This window comes from Notolabrus celidotus, chromosome 17 (genome assembly GCF_009762535.1).
Source record: "Notolabrus celidotus isolate fNotCel1 chromosome 17, fNotCel1.pri, whole genome shotgun sequence".
Taxonomy (NCBI): Eukaryota; Metazoa; Chordata; class Actinopteri; order Labriformes; family Labridae; genus Notolabrus; species Notolabrus celidotus.
The window spans coordinates 1,796,605-1,819,041 of record NC_048288.1 but is presented as its reverse complement, the minus strand read 5'-3'; the positions used below and the strand labels follow the sequence as shown (position 1 = coordinate 1,819,041).

At 40.7% G+C, this 22,437-nt stretch overlaps 2 protein-coding genes across 2 annotated transcripts; one reads left to right on the top strand and one right to left on the bottom strand.

Annotated features, from left to right (window-relative positions):
- Window positions 1-2,323: 2,323 nt before the first annotated feature.
- On the bottom strand, window positions 2,324-10,783 carry ngdn (neuroguidin, EIF4E binding protein). The gene is made up of 11 exons (XM_034706389.1): window positions 10,609-10,783; window positions 10,300-10,359; window positions 10,063-10,134; window positions 5,140-5,277; window positions 4,960-5,044; window positions 4,820-4,872; window positions 4,626-4,740; window positions 4,336-4,510; window positions 4,095-4,245; window positions 3,838-3,901; window positions 2,324-2,509 (listed from the first exon to the last, which is right to left on the bottom strand). The coding sequence occupies exons 1-11, from the start codon at window positions 10,777-10,779 to the stop codon at window positions 2,490-2,492; spliced, it is 1,104 nt and encodes a 367-aa protein (XP_034562280.1). The 5' UTR covers window positions 10,780-10,783; the 3' UTR covers window positions 2,324-2,489.
- Window positions 10,784-11,697: 914 nt separating this feature from the next.
- cebp1 (CCAAT/enhancer binding protein (C/EBP) 1) lies at window positions 11,698-14,671 on the top strand. The gene is made up of 3 exons (XM_034706582.1): window positions 11,698-11,784; window positions 13,409-13,696; window positions 13,844-14,671. The coding sequence occupies exons 1-3, from the start codon at window positions 11,782-11,784 to the stop codon at window positions 14,147-14,149; spliced, it is 597 nt and encodes a 198-aa protein (XP_034562473.1). The 5' UTR covers window positions 11,698-11,781; the 3' UTR covers window positions 14,150-14,671.
- Window positions 14,672-22,437: the final 7,766 nt, after the last annotated feature.

Here is a 22,437-nt window from a genome sequence, read left to right as displayed (position 1 = left end):
GTCTGCGTATGTATTCTTTGGTGATCAAATCCACGTCTTCATGACTTCAGTCAGAGTATAGATCCTCCTGGTCAAACTTTACTCCAACAAGTGAAAGTTGTTCAGTCAGATTCTGACTTGAGTTAAAGTCCTGGAGTACTTGATTTTAAAAATACTGAAGTATTCAAAGTACTTCTTAAAATATCTCTAAACGTATTTTCACAAAGCACGAGGTCAGTCAAGAATGCATGGGTGAACATTCTGCTCCGTTCTGTTTCTCTAGAAAACATGATTTCATATCTAAAGAGTCTACCATGAAATCTAAACTAAGTAACTACAAGCACAGACAAGTTTCCAATGTTCCTCTGGAATCAAAGCAGTGTGTTAGCTCCAGACCTCCACATGCTTTCTCAGGTTAGATGCTGATGTTTTGGAGGCTGTGATGAAGTTTGTGTGGTAAACAGATCAGAGATTTACAACAATACAAACAATCATTCTTTATTTCAAAAGCTCAAACGTGGGTTTAGAATATGGCCGTGGTGCTCAGGTAGAGAATCATCATCCTTCTCAGTCACAGCCATCATCACCACGACTAAATGAACGCACTGATCTGAAGAACGTTTGATCTACGCTCAACCCAGGTACGAATACACCACTGAGACAAACCAAACACAAGGACACCAACAGTTTACGGTCTTTGGGATCTGATTTCAGAAAAGAAGACTCATCAGCTGACTTCAAAGATAAAGTAGAGAGTAACTAGAGCACTGATAGAAATGTAGAGGAGTCAAAAGGATGAGATTTGTCTTTAAATGGAGTCAAAGTAATAAGTACCCCAAAAAATACTCAAGTAAAGAACAGATACTCAAACACTGTAGGTACATTACTGCTGTATTTATAAATGTTTGGCGTCTGCAGCCAATCATAAGAACGTTATCAACACTGAATTACTTCATGGAGCAAGTCCTGAAAAACCCTGATTCATTCAGAAACCAGGCAACTTCCCCAGGGGACGGCATCAACTCCAGAGGCTTGACTCTTCATTAAAACCAAACTAAACATTAAGTATCTGTCGAGCCTTCAAATCTAAGATGCATCTTATCTGCACTACTGAACTATCACTAGCACTGATGGCTCGGCTCTGTCTGAGGAAGCATGACACTGGAACCTGAACAGCTTGGTGAAATTCAGCCGTTAGTTTCTCCCTCTGGTAAAGTCACTGAATGAGGTTTTAACAGGTCTGCACTTTTCTGTAAATGACATACAACATGAAAACACTCATGTTGGTCAGTCTGGTCCTTGCCAGCTCCACAAGGTCATGATTAGAACATGCACGGGCCTCTTCTGAGGTTCAGTTAGGTTACACTGAGCAGAACAAATATCTGTAGAGCAGGGCGTCAAACTAATTATAAACTAATTGTGCCACATACAGCCCAAGTTGATCTCAAGTGAGCCAGACCAGTAACATCTTAACATAATAACCTATAAATAAGGACAACTCTAACTCTTTCCTTTTGTTTTAGTGTAAAAAAGTAAAGGTACACTCAGAAAATGTTCACATTTCATGAACTATCTTTCTATAATAACAGCTGTTGTATTTTTCTCCATGATGAGTCTCATTGTGGGCCAAATATGATATTCTGTAAGCCCTGAAACCTGCTGTGAACACACCACACACACAGGTTACCCATTCACCTGACACACAGAGTAATGTTTACTGCAAAAGAACAGATAGATTATAATAATGAAGAAGGTAGACTATTCTGGACCCCTCAGCTCCAGCATGAACAGTGTTGTATGCAGGGGTGTAGTGTTAGTGTTAGTAGTTAGTGGATCATCTTATAGTGCTCTAAAAAGTCTTTATGAATCTCAACCGGATTATGCAAACTGCAAGTCATCTATTTTCTCACTTTGATTAAAAAAAGTCCTGGAGCGGTGTTCAGGTGCGCTCCGTCAGCACTATGATTGTGTGCGACCCCCAGAGGACAAATCTGAAATAGTAGTTACTTTTACTGAAACAATGGAGTTAAGGTCTTCTCTGTATGTTTGACACCCCTGCTGTAGAGGGTTAATCCAACAGGGTTTTTCGTCATGACTTTCGTAGCAGGAGGTACAGAAGAGGATTAGGTCCACTGAAAAATATTTTTTTATTGTTATTACTGAGAAAAAAGTCAGGATCCTGACTTTTTTCTCAGTAATAATAAAGAAATATTGATAATAAATAAATATATATATATATATATGACCTTGTTATTTTATTCTTCTTTCAGTGGCCCAGAAGGTCATTTATTACTGGTGTGTTCGTCACTGCCCTCTAATGGACACAAGTGAAACATGACACAAATACAGGAGTCAAAGTCAACTTTATTCACACACACTGAACATTCTAAAAGTCATCTGGGATTCATTACTGTAGTTTCACTGACTTATTGATAACTAAATCCTTTGATATAAACAACATGATGATGATCCTCTGATCCTCTTGCATCCCTGGACCCGGTGCTTCAGGTCTATCTTTGCTTCCTGAAAGCTGCAGGAGAGACGAGGAGATGATTAGTCACGTGAAGCGGACTCTGGGTCTGCTGAGTAGTTAGAGCAGGTTCTTTAATACGATCGGGTGTTTGTTCCCCTGCTCCTCCAGAGAACACGTGACGCTCCTGTGAGGAACTACATGGATGACATGTGCTTCGTGTTGCACTTGAATGAATACTTTGAAAAGCTGGATTTAGAGATCCTTCAGAGGTCCAGATCGATGAGAGGAGCCAGTATTTAGATGGTCCACTACATCACATCAATGAGACACATCCTGTCCCAGAGCGACGCAGAAAAACTAGTCCATGTATTTGTTACCTCCAGATTAGATTACTGTAATTCCCTTTTATCAGGCTGCCCCAATAAGTCTCTAAAGACTCTTCAGCTAGTTCAAAACACCACAGCTCGAGTACTGACTAGAACCAGGAAGAGAGAGCACATCTCTCCAGTGTTAGCTTCTCTACACTGACTCCCCATAAAATCTAGACCAGAATTTAAAATCCTTCTTCTGACCTACAAAGCTCTTAATGATCAGACACCTTCATATCTTAAAATGCTCACAGTGCCCTATTACCCCTCTAGAACACTACACTCCCAACATGCAGGCCTGCTGGTCCTACCTAAAGTCTCTAAAAGTAGTATGGGAGGTAGAGCCTTCAGTTATCAGGATCCTCTCCTTTGGAATCATCTACCAGTCAGGGTCCGGGAGGCAGACACCCTCTCTACTTTTAAGAGTAGGCTTCAAACTTTCCTTTTTGATAAAGCTTATAGTTAGAGCTGGATCAGGCTTGGACCAGCTCTTAGTTATGCTGCTATAGGCTTAGACTGACACACTGGGATCCTATCTCACCCCCTTCCCTCCAACCCCCTCATCACTTACTTTAACTCTCCCTGTCCCATTAAAGTTACTAACCATAGACCTTTCTGGAGTCCCTGAGCTCCTCCCTCTTTCTAGACCCAACTCGGTCGAGGCAGATGTGTGTCTAACATGAGTCTGGTTCTGCTCGAGGTTTCTGCCTGTTAAAGGAAGTTTGTCCTCTCCGCTGTAACTAGCTAAATACTGCGAGGTGCAATGTTCATGATGGATTAAGGTGGGGTCAGACTGAGTCTTATCCTGTCTTGGTGTTGGGTCTCTGTTCATAATTTGCCATAGAGTGGTCTAGACCTGCTCTGTGTGTAAAAGAGTCTTGAGATAAGGTTTGTTGTGATTTGGTGCTCTACAAATAAAGATTGATTGATCACATGGTGTGATCAGTTATTATAATCTGTGTATCAAAGAGATGACAGGACGTTCATTTTTTACTGTGGTTCTTTTTGTTCCCTCACCTTTTCTTTTGGTATTCTTCTTCATGAGTTTCTTCTTCTTCTTGGGCCGAAAGTTGTCTCCATCCTGAGCCGTACAGAGAGACAGTCAGCAGACACATTTAGAGGACACGTATAAAACAACATGCTGAATGCTGCACACAAAGTCTGTCTGCTGAAGTCGGACTTTTACAGAAACAGATCAGTTCCTCTTTGAGACAGTCAGCTGATTAAACCTCATGTTTGTGGAACAGTGCAGACTCCAAGGAGAAACCTCTCACCTGTCCTCCGTCGCCGCCCGTCAGTGCTGTGATGTCACCGAAGTGTGTGATACCACTCAGCTGGCCCGACATGCCCATGCCCCTCTTTTTGGAGTTCCTCTGATTTTTGGGCATGTTGAGACGCACCATCATGGACTCCTCATAATGTTTCCTGTGAAGGAAAGGAAGCGTGTTTTTTTCCACACTGACCCAGCTGACCAGTCTCCATGTTTCTACCCACTCAGCTGAAACTGAGTCTCACCTGTGTAGCTCCTCTCGGCCCTCGCGCGCGCTCTGGAAGTCTCTCTTCTCCCTGATCTCCTCAGGAGCGTCGCTGTACTGCTGCCTCAGCTCCTGGATCACAGAACTTCTGAGAGCGGCCCGCCGCTGCCGCTCCGCCTGAGCCTTCTTCTTGTCTGCTTCTGTCAAGTCCCCGTCTGCAGAGAGCGGGTCGTAAGGACCATCTTTATTTGATGCTCACATGCATTAAGCAGTGATAGATCAGAAACACTGTGGTTAACGTGCACACACAGCTGAGGCTTGTGACTTTACCGTAATGCACCGCAGCGATCTTTGGAGGCACGTATTTTCTTCCAAAGGGTGCAGCTTTCTTCTCTGAGGCTGTTTTATCCTCCGCCTCACCGTCAGACTCTTCAGACTCACTCAGCTGACGAGGGAGCAGATAAGAAAAGTCAGTCAACATGTTTTAACTGCTTCACCAAAGTACGGAGGGACTCGATCCTCACCTTGCTCATGAGGTTCTCAGGGTTGGGCCGTAGCTGCAGCGGGTCATTTTCAGCTGGAATGAACAGAAGCAGTGAAGTGATGAAGGCTGTTTGACCTCTTCGTCACATGTGTCAGTTAATTAAAATAAAACCAGTCTTACCCAGACTCCCGGTGACCGCCGTACGCACCAGTTTATCGATCTGGTACTTGAGCTTGTGATCGAGCGGCCGCATCTTCTCCAGGACCTGAGAGACAGAAGGAGACAGAGAGGCCGTCAGCTCGGCTGGATGAAGATGAAGATGAAGGATCATCGCTCAGTTTGCTCTCTGTGGTCTCTCACCGTTCTTATCGTGACCACTCTGTTCAAGGCTTCGTTGTCCTTCATTTTCACTCCCTCTGTCTTCAGGCTGATCAGGTGAGTGAGGTCTTGGAGGTAGAAGAGCAGCAGGTGATACCGCAGGTCCAAGAAAGACAGACCCTGGAGAGAGAGAGAGAGAGAGAGAGAGAGAGAGAGAGAGAGAGAGAGAGAGAGAGAGAGAGAGAGAGAGAGAGAGAGAGAGAGAGAGAGAGAGAGAGAGAGAGAGATACAAATTGTGTCAGAGAAACAAAACAAAGATGTATCCTGACCAAATACAGGCTGAGTGACCACCAGCTGGATATAGAGACAGGGAGATACAGACAGACATGGCTGCCCAGAGAGGAGCGTCTATGTGCTCACTGCTCTACAGGGGACATAGAGACAGAGATGCACTTCCTCCTCCACTGCAGCAAGTTCTCTTTACTAAGAGATGTCCACTACAGGGACATTACTACAATAGTAACAAACTTCCCAACATTAACCCCAGAAGAGAAACTGTCAGTTCTCCTGGGGGAAGGGTCAGCAGTTCCTCTGGCTGCTAAATATGTGTCTGCCTGTCACAGCCTGAGGGACGCACCATCCCATGGGGTTTGATTTTGGGTGGAGGTTTTGTGAGCGTGCCGCATCGGGTGAGGACATGGAGATATGCTGTATGGGTGACACCATCGTTCATTAATGCGTATAGAATATGTAATATATAATAATAATAATAATAATAATAATAATACCTAAGTTTTATATAGCGCATTTCAAGAACTCAAAGACGCTTTACAAGAGCGACAATAAATAAATACAATAAAGAAGATGATGATTTCAGATTTGTTACTATTGAGTTTTAGATAATTGGTGGTCATCCATGATTTTATTGCAGATAGGCAGGTGGGGAGGGTGGAAACAGTGGCAGCGCTGATTGTTTTGGTGGAAAGGTAGAGTTGGGTGTCGTCGGCGTAACAGTGAAATTGGAGTCCATGATGGCGAATGATGTGACCAAGGGGTAGGATGTACAGAATGAAAAGGAGGGGACCAAGCACCGAGCCTTGAGGGACACCATGGGTTACTGAAATGGAGTGGGATGAGCAGTTGTTAATGGAGATGAATTGCTGTCTGTCTGTGAGGTAGGATGAGAGCCAGGAGAGGGCTGAACCAGTTATGCCAGTGTAATGCTGTAAGCGGTGGAGCAGGATGGAGTGGTCGATGGTGTCAAAGGCTGAACTGAGGTCGAGGAGTAGGAGAATTGAGAGGGAGCCAGAGTCTGAGGCGAGCAGGAGGTCGTTGGTGACTTTGATGAGGGCTGTTTCGGTGCTGTGGTGGGTGCGGAATCCAGATTGAAATGTCTCAAGTAAGTCAGAGGGGATATGGTTGATATGTATGTGATGAATATAATATGTAATGAATATAGTGTGTGATTAATGTATATATGGTGAGTGTATGTGTTGTGAATATATATAATGTACTGTATGAATTTATGTGCTTTAGCAATAACATCTCTTTGTTCATGCCAATAAAGCAAATTTGAATTGAATTGAGAGAGAGAGAGAGAGAGAGAGAGAGAGAGAAATTGAGAGAGAGAGAGAGAGAGAGAGAGAGAGAGACAGAGAGAGAGAGAGAGAGAGAGAGAGAGAGAGGACTGATCATCTACAGCAGAGTGGGTAGGACAGTATTAATGGACACACAGGCTGTAATAATGCTCTGTTAGGATCGTCTGTGATTTTCAAACACATTCATGTTACTAAATCTATAAATCACTGTGTACAGGTGCATCTCATGAAATCAGAGTATCATGGAGAAGTTGATTTACTTCAGTGGTTCAGTTCAGAAAGTGAAACTCTTATAGACTCAGTTAAACTCAGTATCTCATAAAGTTAGTAAGTCATTAATATCATGGTCATGTATTGAGCTTCTGGTAGTTTTGGCACTGTGGGCAGGTGTAAGATGAAATCAGCGTCTCCTTGAAGACCTCTAACATCTCCTGGTAGACTCTGGACTTGATACTACTCAGAGGACCAACGACAGCAGATGACCTGACCCCCTAAACCAGGGGCGTCAAACTCATATCAGTTCAGGGGCCACATACAGCCCAAGTTGATCTCAAGTGAGCCGGACCAGTAAAATCACAACATAATAACCTATAAATAAGGACAACTCTACATGTTTCCTTTTGTTTTAGTGCAAAAAAGTAAAGGTACATTCTGAAAATGTTCACATTTACTGAACTATCTTTCTACAAAAACAGCTGTTGTGTTTTTTTTGTCATGATGAGTGTCATAGTAGGGCCGCTGCAGAATATGATATTTATTAAGCCCTGAAACCTGCTGTGAACACACCACACACACAGGTTACACATTCACCTGACACACAGAGTAATGTTTACAGCAAAAGAACAGATTATAATAATGAAGAAGGTAAAGTTGACTATTCTGGACCCCTCAGCTCCAGCATGAACAGTGTGCTGGACAGTGTCGTATGAAGAGGTGTAGTGCTAGTGTTAGTAGTGACGGAGCGCACCTATGACATACACACATGTATGGTAAGCACACACACAATGTGTGGCTCCTTTTGAAGGTTGTGGATCCAGTGCTCCTGCTGTGACAAGTTTACATATATGTAAACTTTAGTGTTAATTGGATCATCTTATAGTGCTCTAGAAGGTCTTTATGAATCTGAACCGGATTATGCAAACTGCAAGTCATCTATTTTCTCACTTTGTGGAAAGAAGCGCCGTTCAGGTGTGCTCCATCAGCCCTGAGGCTGTTTCCGAAACGGCCTGCTTCATACTACTTACTAATGTAGTAGGCAGGAGGTATTGCCTACTACATACTGCGTTTGAATTTAGTATGTAGTCTGACTGTTCTGTTCGATCTGTCACGCACATAGACTGTATAAAATATGGACGTAGTATCCGTGACGTCACCCATCTGTTCCTGAGAGCTGTTTTGAAGCAAATCGACGGCAGCAGCCATATTGGAAATGCGGAACTCAACTAGGCAGAGTGTGACGTAGTGTGAGTCTCTTAGCCAATGGCTGTGTGTTTCTGACCGGGAGTCACGTCAGTCATGTCCTTATTTGGGCAAAACTCATAATCTTAATATCCTCTTAACCGTCACGTTAGAAAAAAATTCACCCCCGTACAGTGTGTGCCATTAGAGAGATTAGCGTTGTAGGGCCAAGCCGTTTTTTGAACCAGGCTGTAAACATGTTTATTAATGCTGCAAAGATCGTCTTTTTCCCATTCATATCTATGTAGTTTCCGGTGTTTCTGCAGCCAGCCTCAAGCAGATTTTCGATGTATTGCAGTTTATAACACTTCCCCATTGGCTTCATCGTTTGAAACCGGAGTTTGCCTCTTGGTCATGCAGCATGCTGAGCCAGACTTCGCTGGATTTCCGGTTTCAGAAAGCGGAAGTAAACAACGGCGAAGCCGATAAATAAAATGCTTATTTAGCATCCATTTATGATTTAAAAAGTTAGGAAGTGGTTTATATGGAATTTGATAACTTTCACAGCACCCAAAAACGGATTTCCTCCCGTCAAAAAATGAGGAAAAAGAAAAAGCAGAACGAGCGCTGTGCATTATGGGAAACAGTACGCGAGGAAGACTGGTCCGATGCACACTGAGACATGTTCCTGAATCAGTAGACATCCGGGGAGTTTTGGCAAACTGCAGATTTTGCTCTTGTTCACATACTACACACTACATACTGAATTTTGGACATATCAGTACGTACTGCTAGTATAGTAGGCGATTTCGAAAACAGCCTATGACTTTATGTGACCCCCAGAGGACAAATCTGATATAGCAGTTACTTTTATTGAAAAATTGCAGTTAAAGTCTTCTCTATAATTTTTTCACTTTGCAAAGTCATCCCTAGGGCCGGATTGTAACCTCTGGCGGGCCGCCTGTTTGACACCCCTTCCCCTTAAACCATCACAAACTAAAGAGACCTCACTCTGGACTTCAGACACCTTGGACTCTGTGCCTCTGCTCTCTCCCTCCAGACTCTAGGACCTGGATTTATAAATGTAATGCTAACTTTCATCTTAAAGAGGACTTTGGAGCACTGAGGTACAGTCTAGTTCTTTGTTAGCCCAGGTAAGACTCTTCTGACGTGGTCTCTGGATCAGGAGTGATAAGAAGAATGTGACAGGTGTAGGCTGTTTCCGAAACGGCCTGCTACATACTACTTACTAATGTAGTAGGCAGTAGGTATTGCCTACTACATACTGCGTTTGAATTTAGTCTGTAGTATGAATGTTCTGTTCGATCTGTCATGCAGCATGCTGAGCCAGACTTCGCTGGATTTCCGGTTTCAGAAAGCGGAAGTAAACAACGGCGAAGCCGATAAATAAAATGCTTATTTAGCATCCATTTATGATTTAAAAAGTTAGGAAGTGGTTTATATGTAATTTGATAACTTTCACAGCACCCAAAACTGATTTCCTCCCGTCAAAAAATGAGGAAAAAGAAAAAGCAGAATGAGCGCTGTGCATTATGGGAAACAGTACGTGAGGCAGACTGGTCCGATGCACACTGAGATATTTTCCCAAATCAGTAGACATCCGGGGAGTTTTGGCTTACTGCAGATTTTGCTCTTGTTCACATACTACTTACTACATACTGAATTTTGGACATATCAGTACGTACTGCTAGTATAGTAGGCAATTTTGGAAACAGCCGTAGTCTCTGAAGGTGTCTGTGTGTGGAGGCTCTTGATGCACACATCATAGTTTACAACATTTAACTCTTTCTTGATATTCAGATTTTATGACATGCTGAGTTTAGGTTTTCATTTCACCATTTAAAGAGATACATGTTTTAAACTGACTTCATCAGATGAAACAGTCAGCAGACATCACAGTGACCCTGCTGTCTGCTGTCTGTGTTGATCATTGTAAAGCTCTCCTCACCTTTGAGGTCTCAAACGTCCCATCCTTGACTTTAGTCAGCAGCTCTCTGACATGAATGGTGACCAAGGCAACCTGGAGACAGAATAAGACAGCAGTTCAGTCTCTTGGAGCTGTGACCCTGATACAAACACCTGTGTGAGGGACACACTGTGGACTGATCTCAGATCAGCTGTAGCTCCTCTGTAACAACACAGAGCCTCAGTTCACCTCCTCCAGGTATCACCAGGTAACTCTCACCTGCTCTGTCAGACTCTTCAGCAGGCTCACCGCGTTGGGCAAATCACGTTCAACCAGATCCTGCCATGAAGAGAGAAACACATGAGATGATGATGAACCACAGCGTGGAGCAGCATGAAAACACAGCTGAGAGGCAGCTAGCGGTTAGCTGTTAGCATCAATCCTGTCATAACTTTAACCACAAACTGTCTAATGTTTCAGGGGGGATCAAGAGTCCACGTGAAGACTGAAGGAGGGGTTGGAAAACTAGTACAGAGAGTAGAAACATTATATATGTTTCAGTAACGAGCAGCAGCTCAGTGTACTCACGTTGTCCACAGGGGCAGCCATTTTGATTCTGCTGTGTACGGTGGACGCGAAGAGACAAAAGTCAAGAACTCCGCGCAGAGCTCCAACGTTACAGCTCCTCATACACTGTGATCCCTGAAATATCTGATGAGGATATTTAGAAATCTTAATAAAAACTAAACTAGTTTGCATTCCCAGGAACTCCCTCTGTGTTTCAACAGCTGTGTAAACTCCACAAACACTGACACGTTCAGCTGAAGGTCTCCAGTTTACAGGGTCACTTTTAAAACCGGAACACCGGGAGGAGAGACGCATTCACGGTGGGCTGAGAGAAGACTACTGTTACAAGCTGCTAAATCAAGAGAATCACAGCTTCTTCTTTTGAAAAGTACACACACATACAAAAAAGATAGAACAAATAAAAACTAATGAAAGAAAGAGAAATCAAGTGAATCACAGATGTGTGTGATGTTATTGTGGACAGAGGGAGGAATAAAAACACTGAGGTTAATCTACCAATCAGACACGTTCAGCACTGCAGGCCCAGGGTCACATAATACAGGGGTTCCCAAACCTTTCTCCAAGATAGAGGTGCCTGCAGAAAATGACCCTGCCTATATGAGCATGTGTCTGTGTTTCCTGTGCCGTTATGAATTAACCTGCTGCTGCTGATGCTTTTGATAATGAACTGTTCACTAACCCTAAACTTAGGATTCATCTGGAAACAAAGAAAGGCAGAAAACTCATTACAGATTCTATTTTCAAGTTTTTTTTTGCAAGTTTAGCTTCTATTTTATCAATTTCTTTTACTATAACAGGTACAATTTACGATTTTTAAATAACTTTAAAAACAAACTTTCTGGAAGACATCTCACGACCCCCCATTTGTGTCACGCGGCCCCCCAAGGGGTCTCGACCCACACTTTGGGAACCCTGACATAATACATGCCATCCATGAGGAAATAAGATACAGATACAGAAAACATATTACTGGTTTGTCTCTTCAGTCTGAGAGAGAGAGAGAGAGAGAGAGAGAGAGAGAGAGAGAGAGAGAGAGAGAGAGAGAGAGAGAGAGAGAGAGGAAGTGATGGTGAGATGATTAGAGGGACACCTGTCTAACTTCTGTCTTTAAGACCATTTTCACCATTCTCCCTCAAACTGTGAGGAGCCTGTAGAGCTGCCGTCAGTTCAGTCATGGTGAGTCCTCTTCACTTTATTCAGCCTCTGTGTTTATTCATCAAATATTAGCTACGAGTTTATACCTCAAAGAAGAAATTAAAGTAGAGGTTTGATTTTTCTCATTGTCTTGGGTCTATAAATCACAATAAGCTGATTTAAAGTATAAAGTTTAAAGTTTAAAGTATTCAGATTTTTTACTCTCAGTTATTTACATATATTTGATAAAACACTGGGCAGCCTACAGGCATGGTCACATCTTTCAGTGTATTTCATCTATCATTTGATTTTCCTCCTAAATTATGAATCTATATTTTTTTTTTCAGAAAAGCACAACTCAAGTGTACGTGTTTAGATTTCTTGTGTTGTCTGACAAATTGTCCAAACCTGAAGAATCAAGTTTATTATAATAGAGGACTTAAAAACCAACATGTACATACAGAGAGGACATGATCAGTCAGTCTATTCTACATTGTTTTGGTAAAACAGTAAACGTCTACTACCAGAAGAGTTCACTTTCAAAAACAGATAACTCAGTTTTTATAAATTTTCAAAAATCATATTTCTTTTTGATATAGATTCCTAATGAAGTTACATTTTCAAGTTATCTCTGATTAGTGAAGTCCTTTTGACTTAGTCAAAGCCACCCAACCTCAGTTGATTGATCAAACCAAAAGCTAGTGATAGAAAAAATGTGTTTTTTGAAACATTTTTTAAAAATTTAAAAGAGAGTTAACTCTTTTTCCAAATGAACTCTTGTATTTATGAAGTTCCTGTAAGGCTGCTTCTGGTTAAACATTCTTACTGAAGTCTTTAAATAAACTCAACTTATTTACTGAAGTAAAATCTGTCCTTTGTGACATTTCAGGATTTCTGTTTTAGTTTAAGATGTTCGGTTTCCCCCCGAGAGACATGAACAGAGAGAGTTTCTCTTTTCTAACAGGAGGAAAATATTACTCACATAAAAATAGACATGACACTTAAAGGTATTTAAAATGAGCAGATTTCTATCACTCTGAAGCTGAACAGGGATTTATGTGTTACTGTTACACAGACATGTAAGCAGCCTTTTGAGTTGTAGTTGGTCAAACAGAGTCAATCACTGCTTTATACGTTATAGAGGTGATCTTATGTTAAAGCAGGAATGGACATTTAACTTTAGCACTTAGCAAACTGTTATATCTACTCTGGTTACACCTCTTCACTGTGCTGTATCTGATCCTGCTCATTTGACTTATTATTTACACTGGATCATGACATGTTGATTTTATCAGACTCATTATTATATTGTTCTTTTTTAAACTCTGCCCTGTACGGTGAACATGAGTGCTCTGAAAGATGCCTTTAAATAAAATGTATTATAATAATAATAATAATGATGATAATATTATTATTATTATTATTATTATTGTTGTTGTTGTTTTTGTTGTTGTTGTTTTTCTTCTTCTTCTTCTTCTTCTTCTTCTTCTTCTTTTTCTTCTTCTTCTTCTTCTTCTTCTTCTTCTTCTTCTTCTTCTTCTTCTTCTTCTTCTTCTTCTTCTTCTTCTTCTTCTTATTATTATTATTATTATTATTATTATTATTAATATTCTTAGTGATGCAGCATAAAGAGAAATATTAACCTTTTTTAAACTCCTGCCTCCAGATGTCAGATTCTAGGGTGTCGTCTGTCATCCAGGAGTGGGCCAGCTCGTACCCGGGTCAGGTCCTGAATCCCAGCACCTCAAACCAAGCCGATTCCACCAATCAGCTGTCTCAGATGGACCTGATCCAGTACAGCCAGTCTCAGGGTCTGGTCCGAGGAGGCGGTGACGACAGAGTGGCCGAGCAGATCATGGGACTGTCTTACCTTCCGTACTCGACTTCCTGTATCAGCAACACGTCCAGCTCCGGGAGCACAAACCACCACCAGGGCCACAGCAGCACTGCACAGGTGTGTGTTTGAGGAATCACACACACACACACACACACACACACACACACACACACACACACACACACACACACACACACACACACACACACACACACACACACACACACACACACTCTAAACCCCTGACTTGTGTCTCTGTCTCAGGACTTCTCCTCCTTCCTCCTGCCGACTCTGCGGGCTCCCATGAACAAGAGGAGCATCAGCAAGGACAGCGCAGAGTACCGCCAGAGACGCGAGAGGAACAACGTGGCTGTAAGGAAGAGCCGGGACAAAGCCCGCAGGAGGATCCTGCTGACCCAGCAGAGGGCCCTGCAGCTGCAGGAGGAGAACCAGAAGCTGCAGATGAGGATAGGCCAGCTGACACAGGAGCTGGACACTCTTAAACACATCCTGTCACAGCGGCACCTGCATGGAGCTGAGGACGGAGCAGCAGGAGAGGGTAGTATATAGAACCCCCCTCACTGCTCCCCTGTTTATATGACCTGTTTTATTTTTATGTTACAGCTGACTGTTGGCATTACATCTCTCTTTAGGGTCCAACAGGCCTTCAAGACTCTGAGTGCAAGCTAATGTCTGCAGCTTCTCATCTCATATGTTTAATTCACATGTCTCTGTACACAGACACAATGTGCTTCTCTCCTCCATCTTTAAATGTTTGTTACAGTTTGTGTTGATGATTGCTTTAAAATAAGAAAAATCATGGTTAGAAATTAAATGTACAGACGGCAATCAGTGGTGGATGCATGGTTATAATGCTTTTTAGTAATGAAATCATCTCAAACGTGATGATTTTCTGATGTTGGTCTGAACTGAGTCGAGAGGGATTCATGATGTCAGTTTGTATGAAGTTGTGGGTTCAGCCCTGCACATTGAGGCTCTCTCTAAATGAGCTTTACAGCAGAGGGGTTTGAAAATGGAAGTATGAAGTCTACACTTGAAGAATAAAAACAGATGATGTCTGCTCAAAGTGAATGTAGTGTTTTAAAGTCGTTTTATTCTCTGTGTGAAGAAACCAAAGAATGAACAGAAACCTGCAGAGAGTGTTTCAACATCAAACTCAGAACATGATGTTACAGAAAGGTGGATGAACAGTACTGAAGATGTTAGAATAACATGCACAAAATAAAGCTCACATTTTTACACACAGAAGACGTCACATGGTGCTGAGAGCTGCAGGAACTTCAGGTGCCTTGCTGTCAGAGCGTGAAGAAGCTGACTTCTTCACTCCGGACTGATTTGATTACATGTCACAGAGTTACTTAATCCTCTACCTTTAACTTCTTGTCACCGTCAGAGATAATTGTAAGTGTTGTTGCCCAACAAGGTTACACAAGAGCCTGTGGTTTGAGGGCCTTAATGAAATCTAAGTCTCTCTCAGTAAACCAGACTCTGGTGCTGGGATCATTTGATGCAGTTTTGATTCACATGTAAAGATTTAAGCTTTTTTAATGTTGGACGTGTTTTATATTTCATTGAAATACAACTTAAACAAACAAAAACTCGGTCTAATGTTTCCTCAAAAGAAAACAACAGTGTTTGTGTCTGATTCAAAAACAAGAAACCGTGAAAACATGCAGAATATGAACTTTAAAAGATATATATTTATATAATATAATATATCATATGTGTGCTTTTGGTGATAAAGTAGCTTCAGGGTTCCTTAAATAGCCTATCAGTGAAAACCAGAAGGATCTGCTTGCAGGGAACTACTTTAAATACATTTCTGTGATATAACCTCAGTATAATTTACTACGTGCTTCTTACATCAGGCTGCAACATGCCGTGCACCTGCCACATTATTTACCATAAGCCGTCTAGCCACAGAAACGGACATCATGCCATGGACCGTTGTGCACCAGCGGTTTCCCTTTGTGGGATGGCCAAGATTTCAACACAGCAGAGGACAGAGATGAGGAGCGCAGAGATAGTATCAGTGTTACGGGCTGCCAGGGCCTTCCTGTGGCTGTGATGGTAGTGAAGGGACCAAGAGATAGGGGACTGACAGGAGGCAGCAAGCCACACAGGGTTTTTTTTTCTTTGTCATTGCCCAAACAATAAGTTATAACATCTGGAAAATATTCACAACACTATGAGAGCAACAGAAGGGGTGATAGTCCCTGCATCCTGTGCCAGAGATCACCGATCATGTGACTTCAATACCAACACAGAAAGCAAAGTCAGACTGATATCATCCTCCTGTATCCTCACAGCAGTTTAACACACACTCTGGTACAGAGTTCTGTGTTGATAGAGGACTGACATACCGCCTCCTGCCTGTGTTATTGTCATAGTATTGGGCAGTGCATAATGACTTCTTGTGTGGCCGTGTCTGTTGAAATGTCCAACTCTGACTTGTGGAGCAACTTGTGGTCCCAGGACTGCAACATCTCCGCAGAGTGAAGAAAGACTGTATTTCACCCGATCCTCAGCGAGTTACTCAACAGCAGCAGAACCCAGACCAGCCTCACAGAAACCGCTCTGCTCTCTGAGCTCTGAGCTCTGAGCTCTGAACTCTGAACTCTGAGCTCCGTCCTCATGACAGCCAACACTTCAGACTCCAGAGCAGGGAGTGATGTTGGAACACTGCAGGAACGTTTGTTCAGGAGTGTGAAACTTTACTTTCTACCTTTATGTGGACACTTCAACTTACCTTCAGTTACACACGCTCACAGCTAGAGGCGCCGCAGCAGATCTGCCCTCAGCTTCAGGTTCCCACCGACCTGTCAGAGTCCCTCACAGTGACGGTACAGAGACAGTCTGTAGGGCTTCTCACAGCAGGTCTGACTGCTCGTCTGCTGAATGTCTGAACACTCGGTTTTCCTTTTGTTGCAGAAGGAAATTCCCCGGTGCATTTTTCTGCTCGCAGTGCTTTCAACACTTAAGATTAAGAACACTTAAATAATCCCACAATCTAATCATTAGGTACGTTGGAGTAAATACTACAGCTGTGTGACACCTAGCATTAATAAGGACACTTTCTCTGTGAGCTTTATGGAAATGTTGAGAAGGCCCCAATGATTATGATTGTTCTATAGATATGTTTGAATCAGTTTCTACCTTGATGAACGTGATCTCTGGAACAATGTGGGCACAAGGGGCTCCTGAAGGGTTTGATGGGTGTGATAAATATCATAATAATAATATAATAATAAAAATATCAGAATATTCACACATGGTATGTGGCCATTCATCCTGTAACTCTGCCTTTTGTCATCAAGCATGTAGACTCTACATGCATTGAGTGGTGATGATGATGATGATGATGATGATGATGTCTCTTGACTTATGATGTTTTTATTTCTTTTTAATAATAATAATAATAATAATAATAATAATAATAATAATAATAATAATAATAATAATACATTTCATTTATAACACACTTTTCATTTCAAGAAATCTCAAAGTGCTTTATTAATTTTTATTTCTTTATTTCTTTATTTTTAAATAATAAAAATATATATTATTTTATTTATTTATTTATTGTTATTTTATTTAGGTTTATATTGAATAAGTATTTTATTTATTTATTTATTTGTATACTTGATGACAATGATGATGATGTCTCATGATTTATGATGTTTTTATTTATTTATTTTAATGAATTATTATTTTTAATTTATTTTTCGAATTTATTTGAATTTATGTATTATTTATATTTGATCTATTTTATGTATTTATTTATTTTTATTTTATTTATGTTTTATTGATATTTTATGTATGTATTTATATGCTTGATGATGATGATGATGTCTCATGATTTATGATGTTTTTATTTAATAATGAAATAATTTATTTTATTTATATATTTAATTATTTTTTTTTTAATTATTTTATTTCTATTTATTTATTTATTTATTTATGTATTTATTTATCGTCATTTTATTTATGTTTAATTTTTTTTATTAATATTGTATAAGGAGGTCCTCATAACTACTATTTGTAGTTATTTATTTATTCTATTTATTTTGTATTTTTTTATTTTTTTTATTTCTCATGTTTCATGACGTCTCGTGAAGGTTTTAGCCTCTACATTGTACAGGCTAAACGCTTTATGAGACATCTTATAAGGAGTTTCCTCTTATCAATACACTGTCCTTTTTTATTAAGAAGCACCTAGTTTCTACTAAATCAAGGTGCAACAACACATTTAAGAAATATGTTCCTATATTAAAATGAAAAACACATGATCTTATTTTTAAAAAGGCACAAATAAAAAAAAGAATCAACTAATGTAAACAAAGGGAACACAAACAAAGTTATCTCAAATGCAAATCCTCATAAAACAAATTCAATAAAGGCGAAGTCAGTAAAAGAGCAAACTTATAATCTAAACACAGATTAATGGACGAGACAGAAGAAGGGCCATATCCATGCACAATGAAGATAAAGCACAAGTTAATATTTAAAATCTATCAATCTTAATTTATAGCGCCAAATCCCAAAATACAGAGCAGGTCTAGACCATACTCTATGTTCTATTATTAACAAAGACCCAACATCAAGACAGGATCAGATCCAGTCCCATCTTACAGACAGGACTCAGTCTGATCTCATCTTAATCCACCATGAGCAGAGCACTTTGCAGCATTTAGCAAGTTACAGTGGCAAGAACAAACTTCCTTTAACAGGCAGAAACCTCCAGCAGGACCAGACTCATGTTAGACACACATCTGCCTCTAAGTCTGAGCATGATGGAACTTGTCTCGGTTATTAAATGTCTTTTATTCTCATTAACAGGGATCCAGTCCCTGATGGTGGATCACAGGAACATGGTGGATTTCTTTTTCAGTTCAGTGTTACAGGGAGACAGTGTATTGTGACGTCACATGATGTTCCCAAAGGGGTCTATGTATAATATGTATATAAATAATGTACAGACTCAAAGATGATGTTGTGCAGATGTGAAACATTGGATGTAAAGGGGGGTCATGTCCTCAGGCGTAAACTTTGGAAATCAACATTTATTTTGAACTTTGCTTGTTTTTTTGGTTGTCTATTAAATAAGAATAAATCATATTTTACACAGTCCTAAATCAATCAATCAATCAATCAATCAATCAATCAATCCATCCATCCATCCATCCATCCATCCATCCATCCATCCATCCATCCATCCATCCATCAATCAATATTTATTTAAACATTTCCTTTCATACAAATCAAATGAAGTTCAAAGTTCTTTACAGCGGCTGAAAACAAGAAAGAAGCAGAAATAAAATAATGGCAAGACAGGATTTTAAAATAGAGACTAATGCACACAGACAACAATCAAATATGTGTAATTAAAATAAGTTAAAGCATCAAATTAATATTAAGAATATAAATAGTTAAAAAAATAAAATAAAAATAAATACATATTTAAACAAAAAAAAATACAGTATATATAAAAAGTATAAGAGTTGAAAATAAAATAAAGGGTAAAAATGTCAATAAAACTGAGTAGATAAATAATAAAAAACAGATAGTTAAGATTAATTAAATAATAAAACAACAATAAAATCAATATAAAACATTAAAGTAATACAGTTGATAAACTCCTACATTAAAGCCAGACTGCATAGATGAGTTCTTTAGTTCAAGATTAAAAGAGGAGGCAGCTTTGATTTTATGGTGACTGTCTCTGTATGGAACCGATGTTATCTTTCTTTAGAGGGGAAGTGGCAGCCATCATGGCTTCACTGTGAGGCTGACAGAAACACACAGTCATGACAGGACACCGTGAAAACATGAGGTCATGATGAGTGTCTGTTAAAGGGCAGTGACAGAATGAAGAGCACAGAGGGACGACTCACAACATCCAAGTGTCTCACAGGAGGGTCTGTGCTGTCCTGAAGAGAAGAGGACATCATATCATCACGGGCTCACACTGTGTTAGCGCCACCAAGCGGTCAAAGCAAGCATTACTATATGACAGTTCTCCTTTAAATATTGGGAAGTGTTTGATAACAGAATAATTAACCATATCAGCGCCAACATGTAATCACTATAAAGAGAGTGTTCTTGGTGTGTTTTAGGAGGCTTCACTTTGAGGGAACATTATGTAGTCCTTTAAGTCTTTCCATAAAACATGGTGGCTGCTCGTTATACTCATCAGTGCTGTATGATCCTGTGGGATACTTTAATATGACTCATGAAACCCTGCCATGTATCCTGATGGAATAAAAGCCTTTCTTATTAAACAGTGAAGTTAGAGTGCAGCACACCTCCATGATGGTCTGTGCTCGAGGCTCCACCATGCGGCAGAAAGCCGCTCCTCTCCCATCAGCGGAGATAGGAAAAGAAACAAGATGTCTCACTCTGGCGAGGATTGTGAAAATGTCTCCTGCTGCCAAAAGGGTTTGATGCATAAAGGAATACAATCCACATTTCAGAAGTTGTTATTGTAAGAGTTAGGAGACTATTGATTTGATGTCTTTATTTCTAACATGTAAACTCATAACTTATCTTCATATTTACACATCCAATCAAAACAAACCCTCATGATTAGCAATCAATCAATCAATCAATCTTTATTTGTATAGCGCCAAATCACAACAAACGTTATCTCAAGACGCTTTTACAAACATAGGAGGTCTAGACCACACTATGTCAAATTATGAACAGAGACCCAACACCAAGACAGGGTAAGACTCAGTCTGACCCCACCTTAATCCACCATGAGCATTGCACATCGCAGTATTTAGCTAGTTACAGTGGTGAGGAAAAACTTCCTTTTAACAGGCAGAAACCTCAGGCAGAACCATACTCATGTTAGACAGCCATCATGCCTCGACTGAGTTGGGTCTGGAAAGACAGATAGAGGGGAGTAAGAGAGAGAGGTGATAGTGATGAGACGAGTCATAGAAGCTGTTGCCGCTGGAGTCCAGCACGTCCGTATCAGCTGGAGTCCAGATCGTCCACAGCAGGAGGACATCAGCTCTTCCTCCTCCCTCTACCTCATGAGATCATTTCTTTATATTTATTCTTTATACTTGAGTTGTGTTGCAGCATTTTAGCTCCATATTTGGACTACAGGAAGGAGCAGTTAGATGTGATAACCTTTTATTAATGACTGTGCAAAGATAAGACTCTTGAATATGAATAGACAGTGGTGGAAAAAATGTTTTGGACACCCCGTGCATTTGTGAAATATTGCATTAAGAATCACTCGTAGGTCTTCAAGTGCAATTTCTTTTAGTACAGTCACAGCCAAAATACTAAACAAATCCAGTAAAAACTTAAAATTGATGGTTCCATAAAAAATAGTACTGGGTCATTTTGGTACCAGTGATCCACTAGTGAAGGTTGTGCTTTTTATTAAAATACAAATTTTTTGTTGCCGTGCTTCGTTTCTATATAAAGCCAGCACATCTGAAAGTTCTTCAGACACAAAAAGTGCTAAAACAAGGAACCTAATGCAGAAACACGCCTGAAGATACAGACTCTCAGCCAGGACGGGTACAGCTGCTGCCAGATAGCCAGGAGGTGCAGCTGCAGTCCTTCAGCAGTTACACTCTGCAAATACAGATGAACTAACAGCTTGGAAGACAAACCAAGATGTGGGCGTCCAAGGGTTTCTTCAGCAAGAAATGACTACACCCTGATCCACATGTGCAGGGAAAACCGCTGAATGACATCACAGGAGCTTCAGCAGCGGAGGTCAAACCAAACTGGTGTCCAGTGTTCCACTCGCACTCTACGTGGACGAATTTAAGATCATGGCTTAAGGTCCTACAAGGATGTCAAGATGCCCCTGATCAATGAGAGACAGAGGTTAGCCCGGCGGCGTTGGACCCAAGCACACAAGAACTGGACAGCCAGGAACTGGAAGAAGATTCTGTGGTCAGATGAGTCCAGTTTCCAGCTTCATCCTCCTCCTGCTAATGTGAGGGTACGCAGAAGGCCAGGCATTATCTCCAGCATGTACATACCTACTGTCGAGCATGGTGGAGGCAGGATCCTGGTTTAGGAAGGATGCATGAGTACTGCTGGGGTTGGTCATTTCATTGTCTGTGATGACACATTGAACTCTGCCAAGTATTGTGCCATTCTCCAAACCCACATGCTCCCTTCTGCACATGCTCTGTTCCATCGAGACAAAACTGGATGTTTCAACAAGATAGTGCCCCTTGCCACATGTCCAGGACCAGTAGAACCTGGCTACTGGAGCTCAGTATCCAGGTCTTAGAGGGGCCAGCTCAATCCCCGGACATGAGCCCCATTGAAAATCTGTGGTGGATTATCAAAAGGTCTGCTTCAAAGTGCAAACCAGAGAATTTAGAAGAATGAAAAGCAGTAATTCAAGAAGAATGGGACAAGATAACCCCTCAACAGAGTGAAGGCTCGTGGGGAACATGCCATGATTAGAGCTCTACTGCGTGCTAATGGCAGGACTACTAAATATTAATCTGATGATGGGATGGTTCATTTATTTTTTGTTCAGTTTTGAACACATTCTCTGTTATTTGTTGACTTTGATACCATCAATGTTGAGAACTGACATATTGAAACTGTCAGTAATTTAGTTTTGTTGGTTTTTCTTTTAAACAATAAACGAAAAAATAGAATTTGTATTTGTCTGTGTCTGTCTAATGCTTGAAATACAAAAAAGATTTTTCCACAAATATTTCATGACAATATTGGAGATTGTATAACATTTTAAGAGTGTCTGAAAACTTTTTTCCACCACTGTAGATAGTACTTGTTTGGTTGTTTATTTTTTTTGTAGTCCTCAGAAGATCACAGAATAAAACATG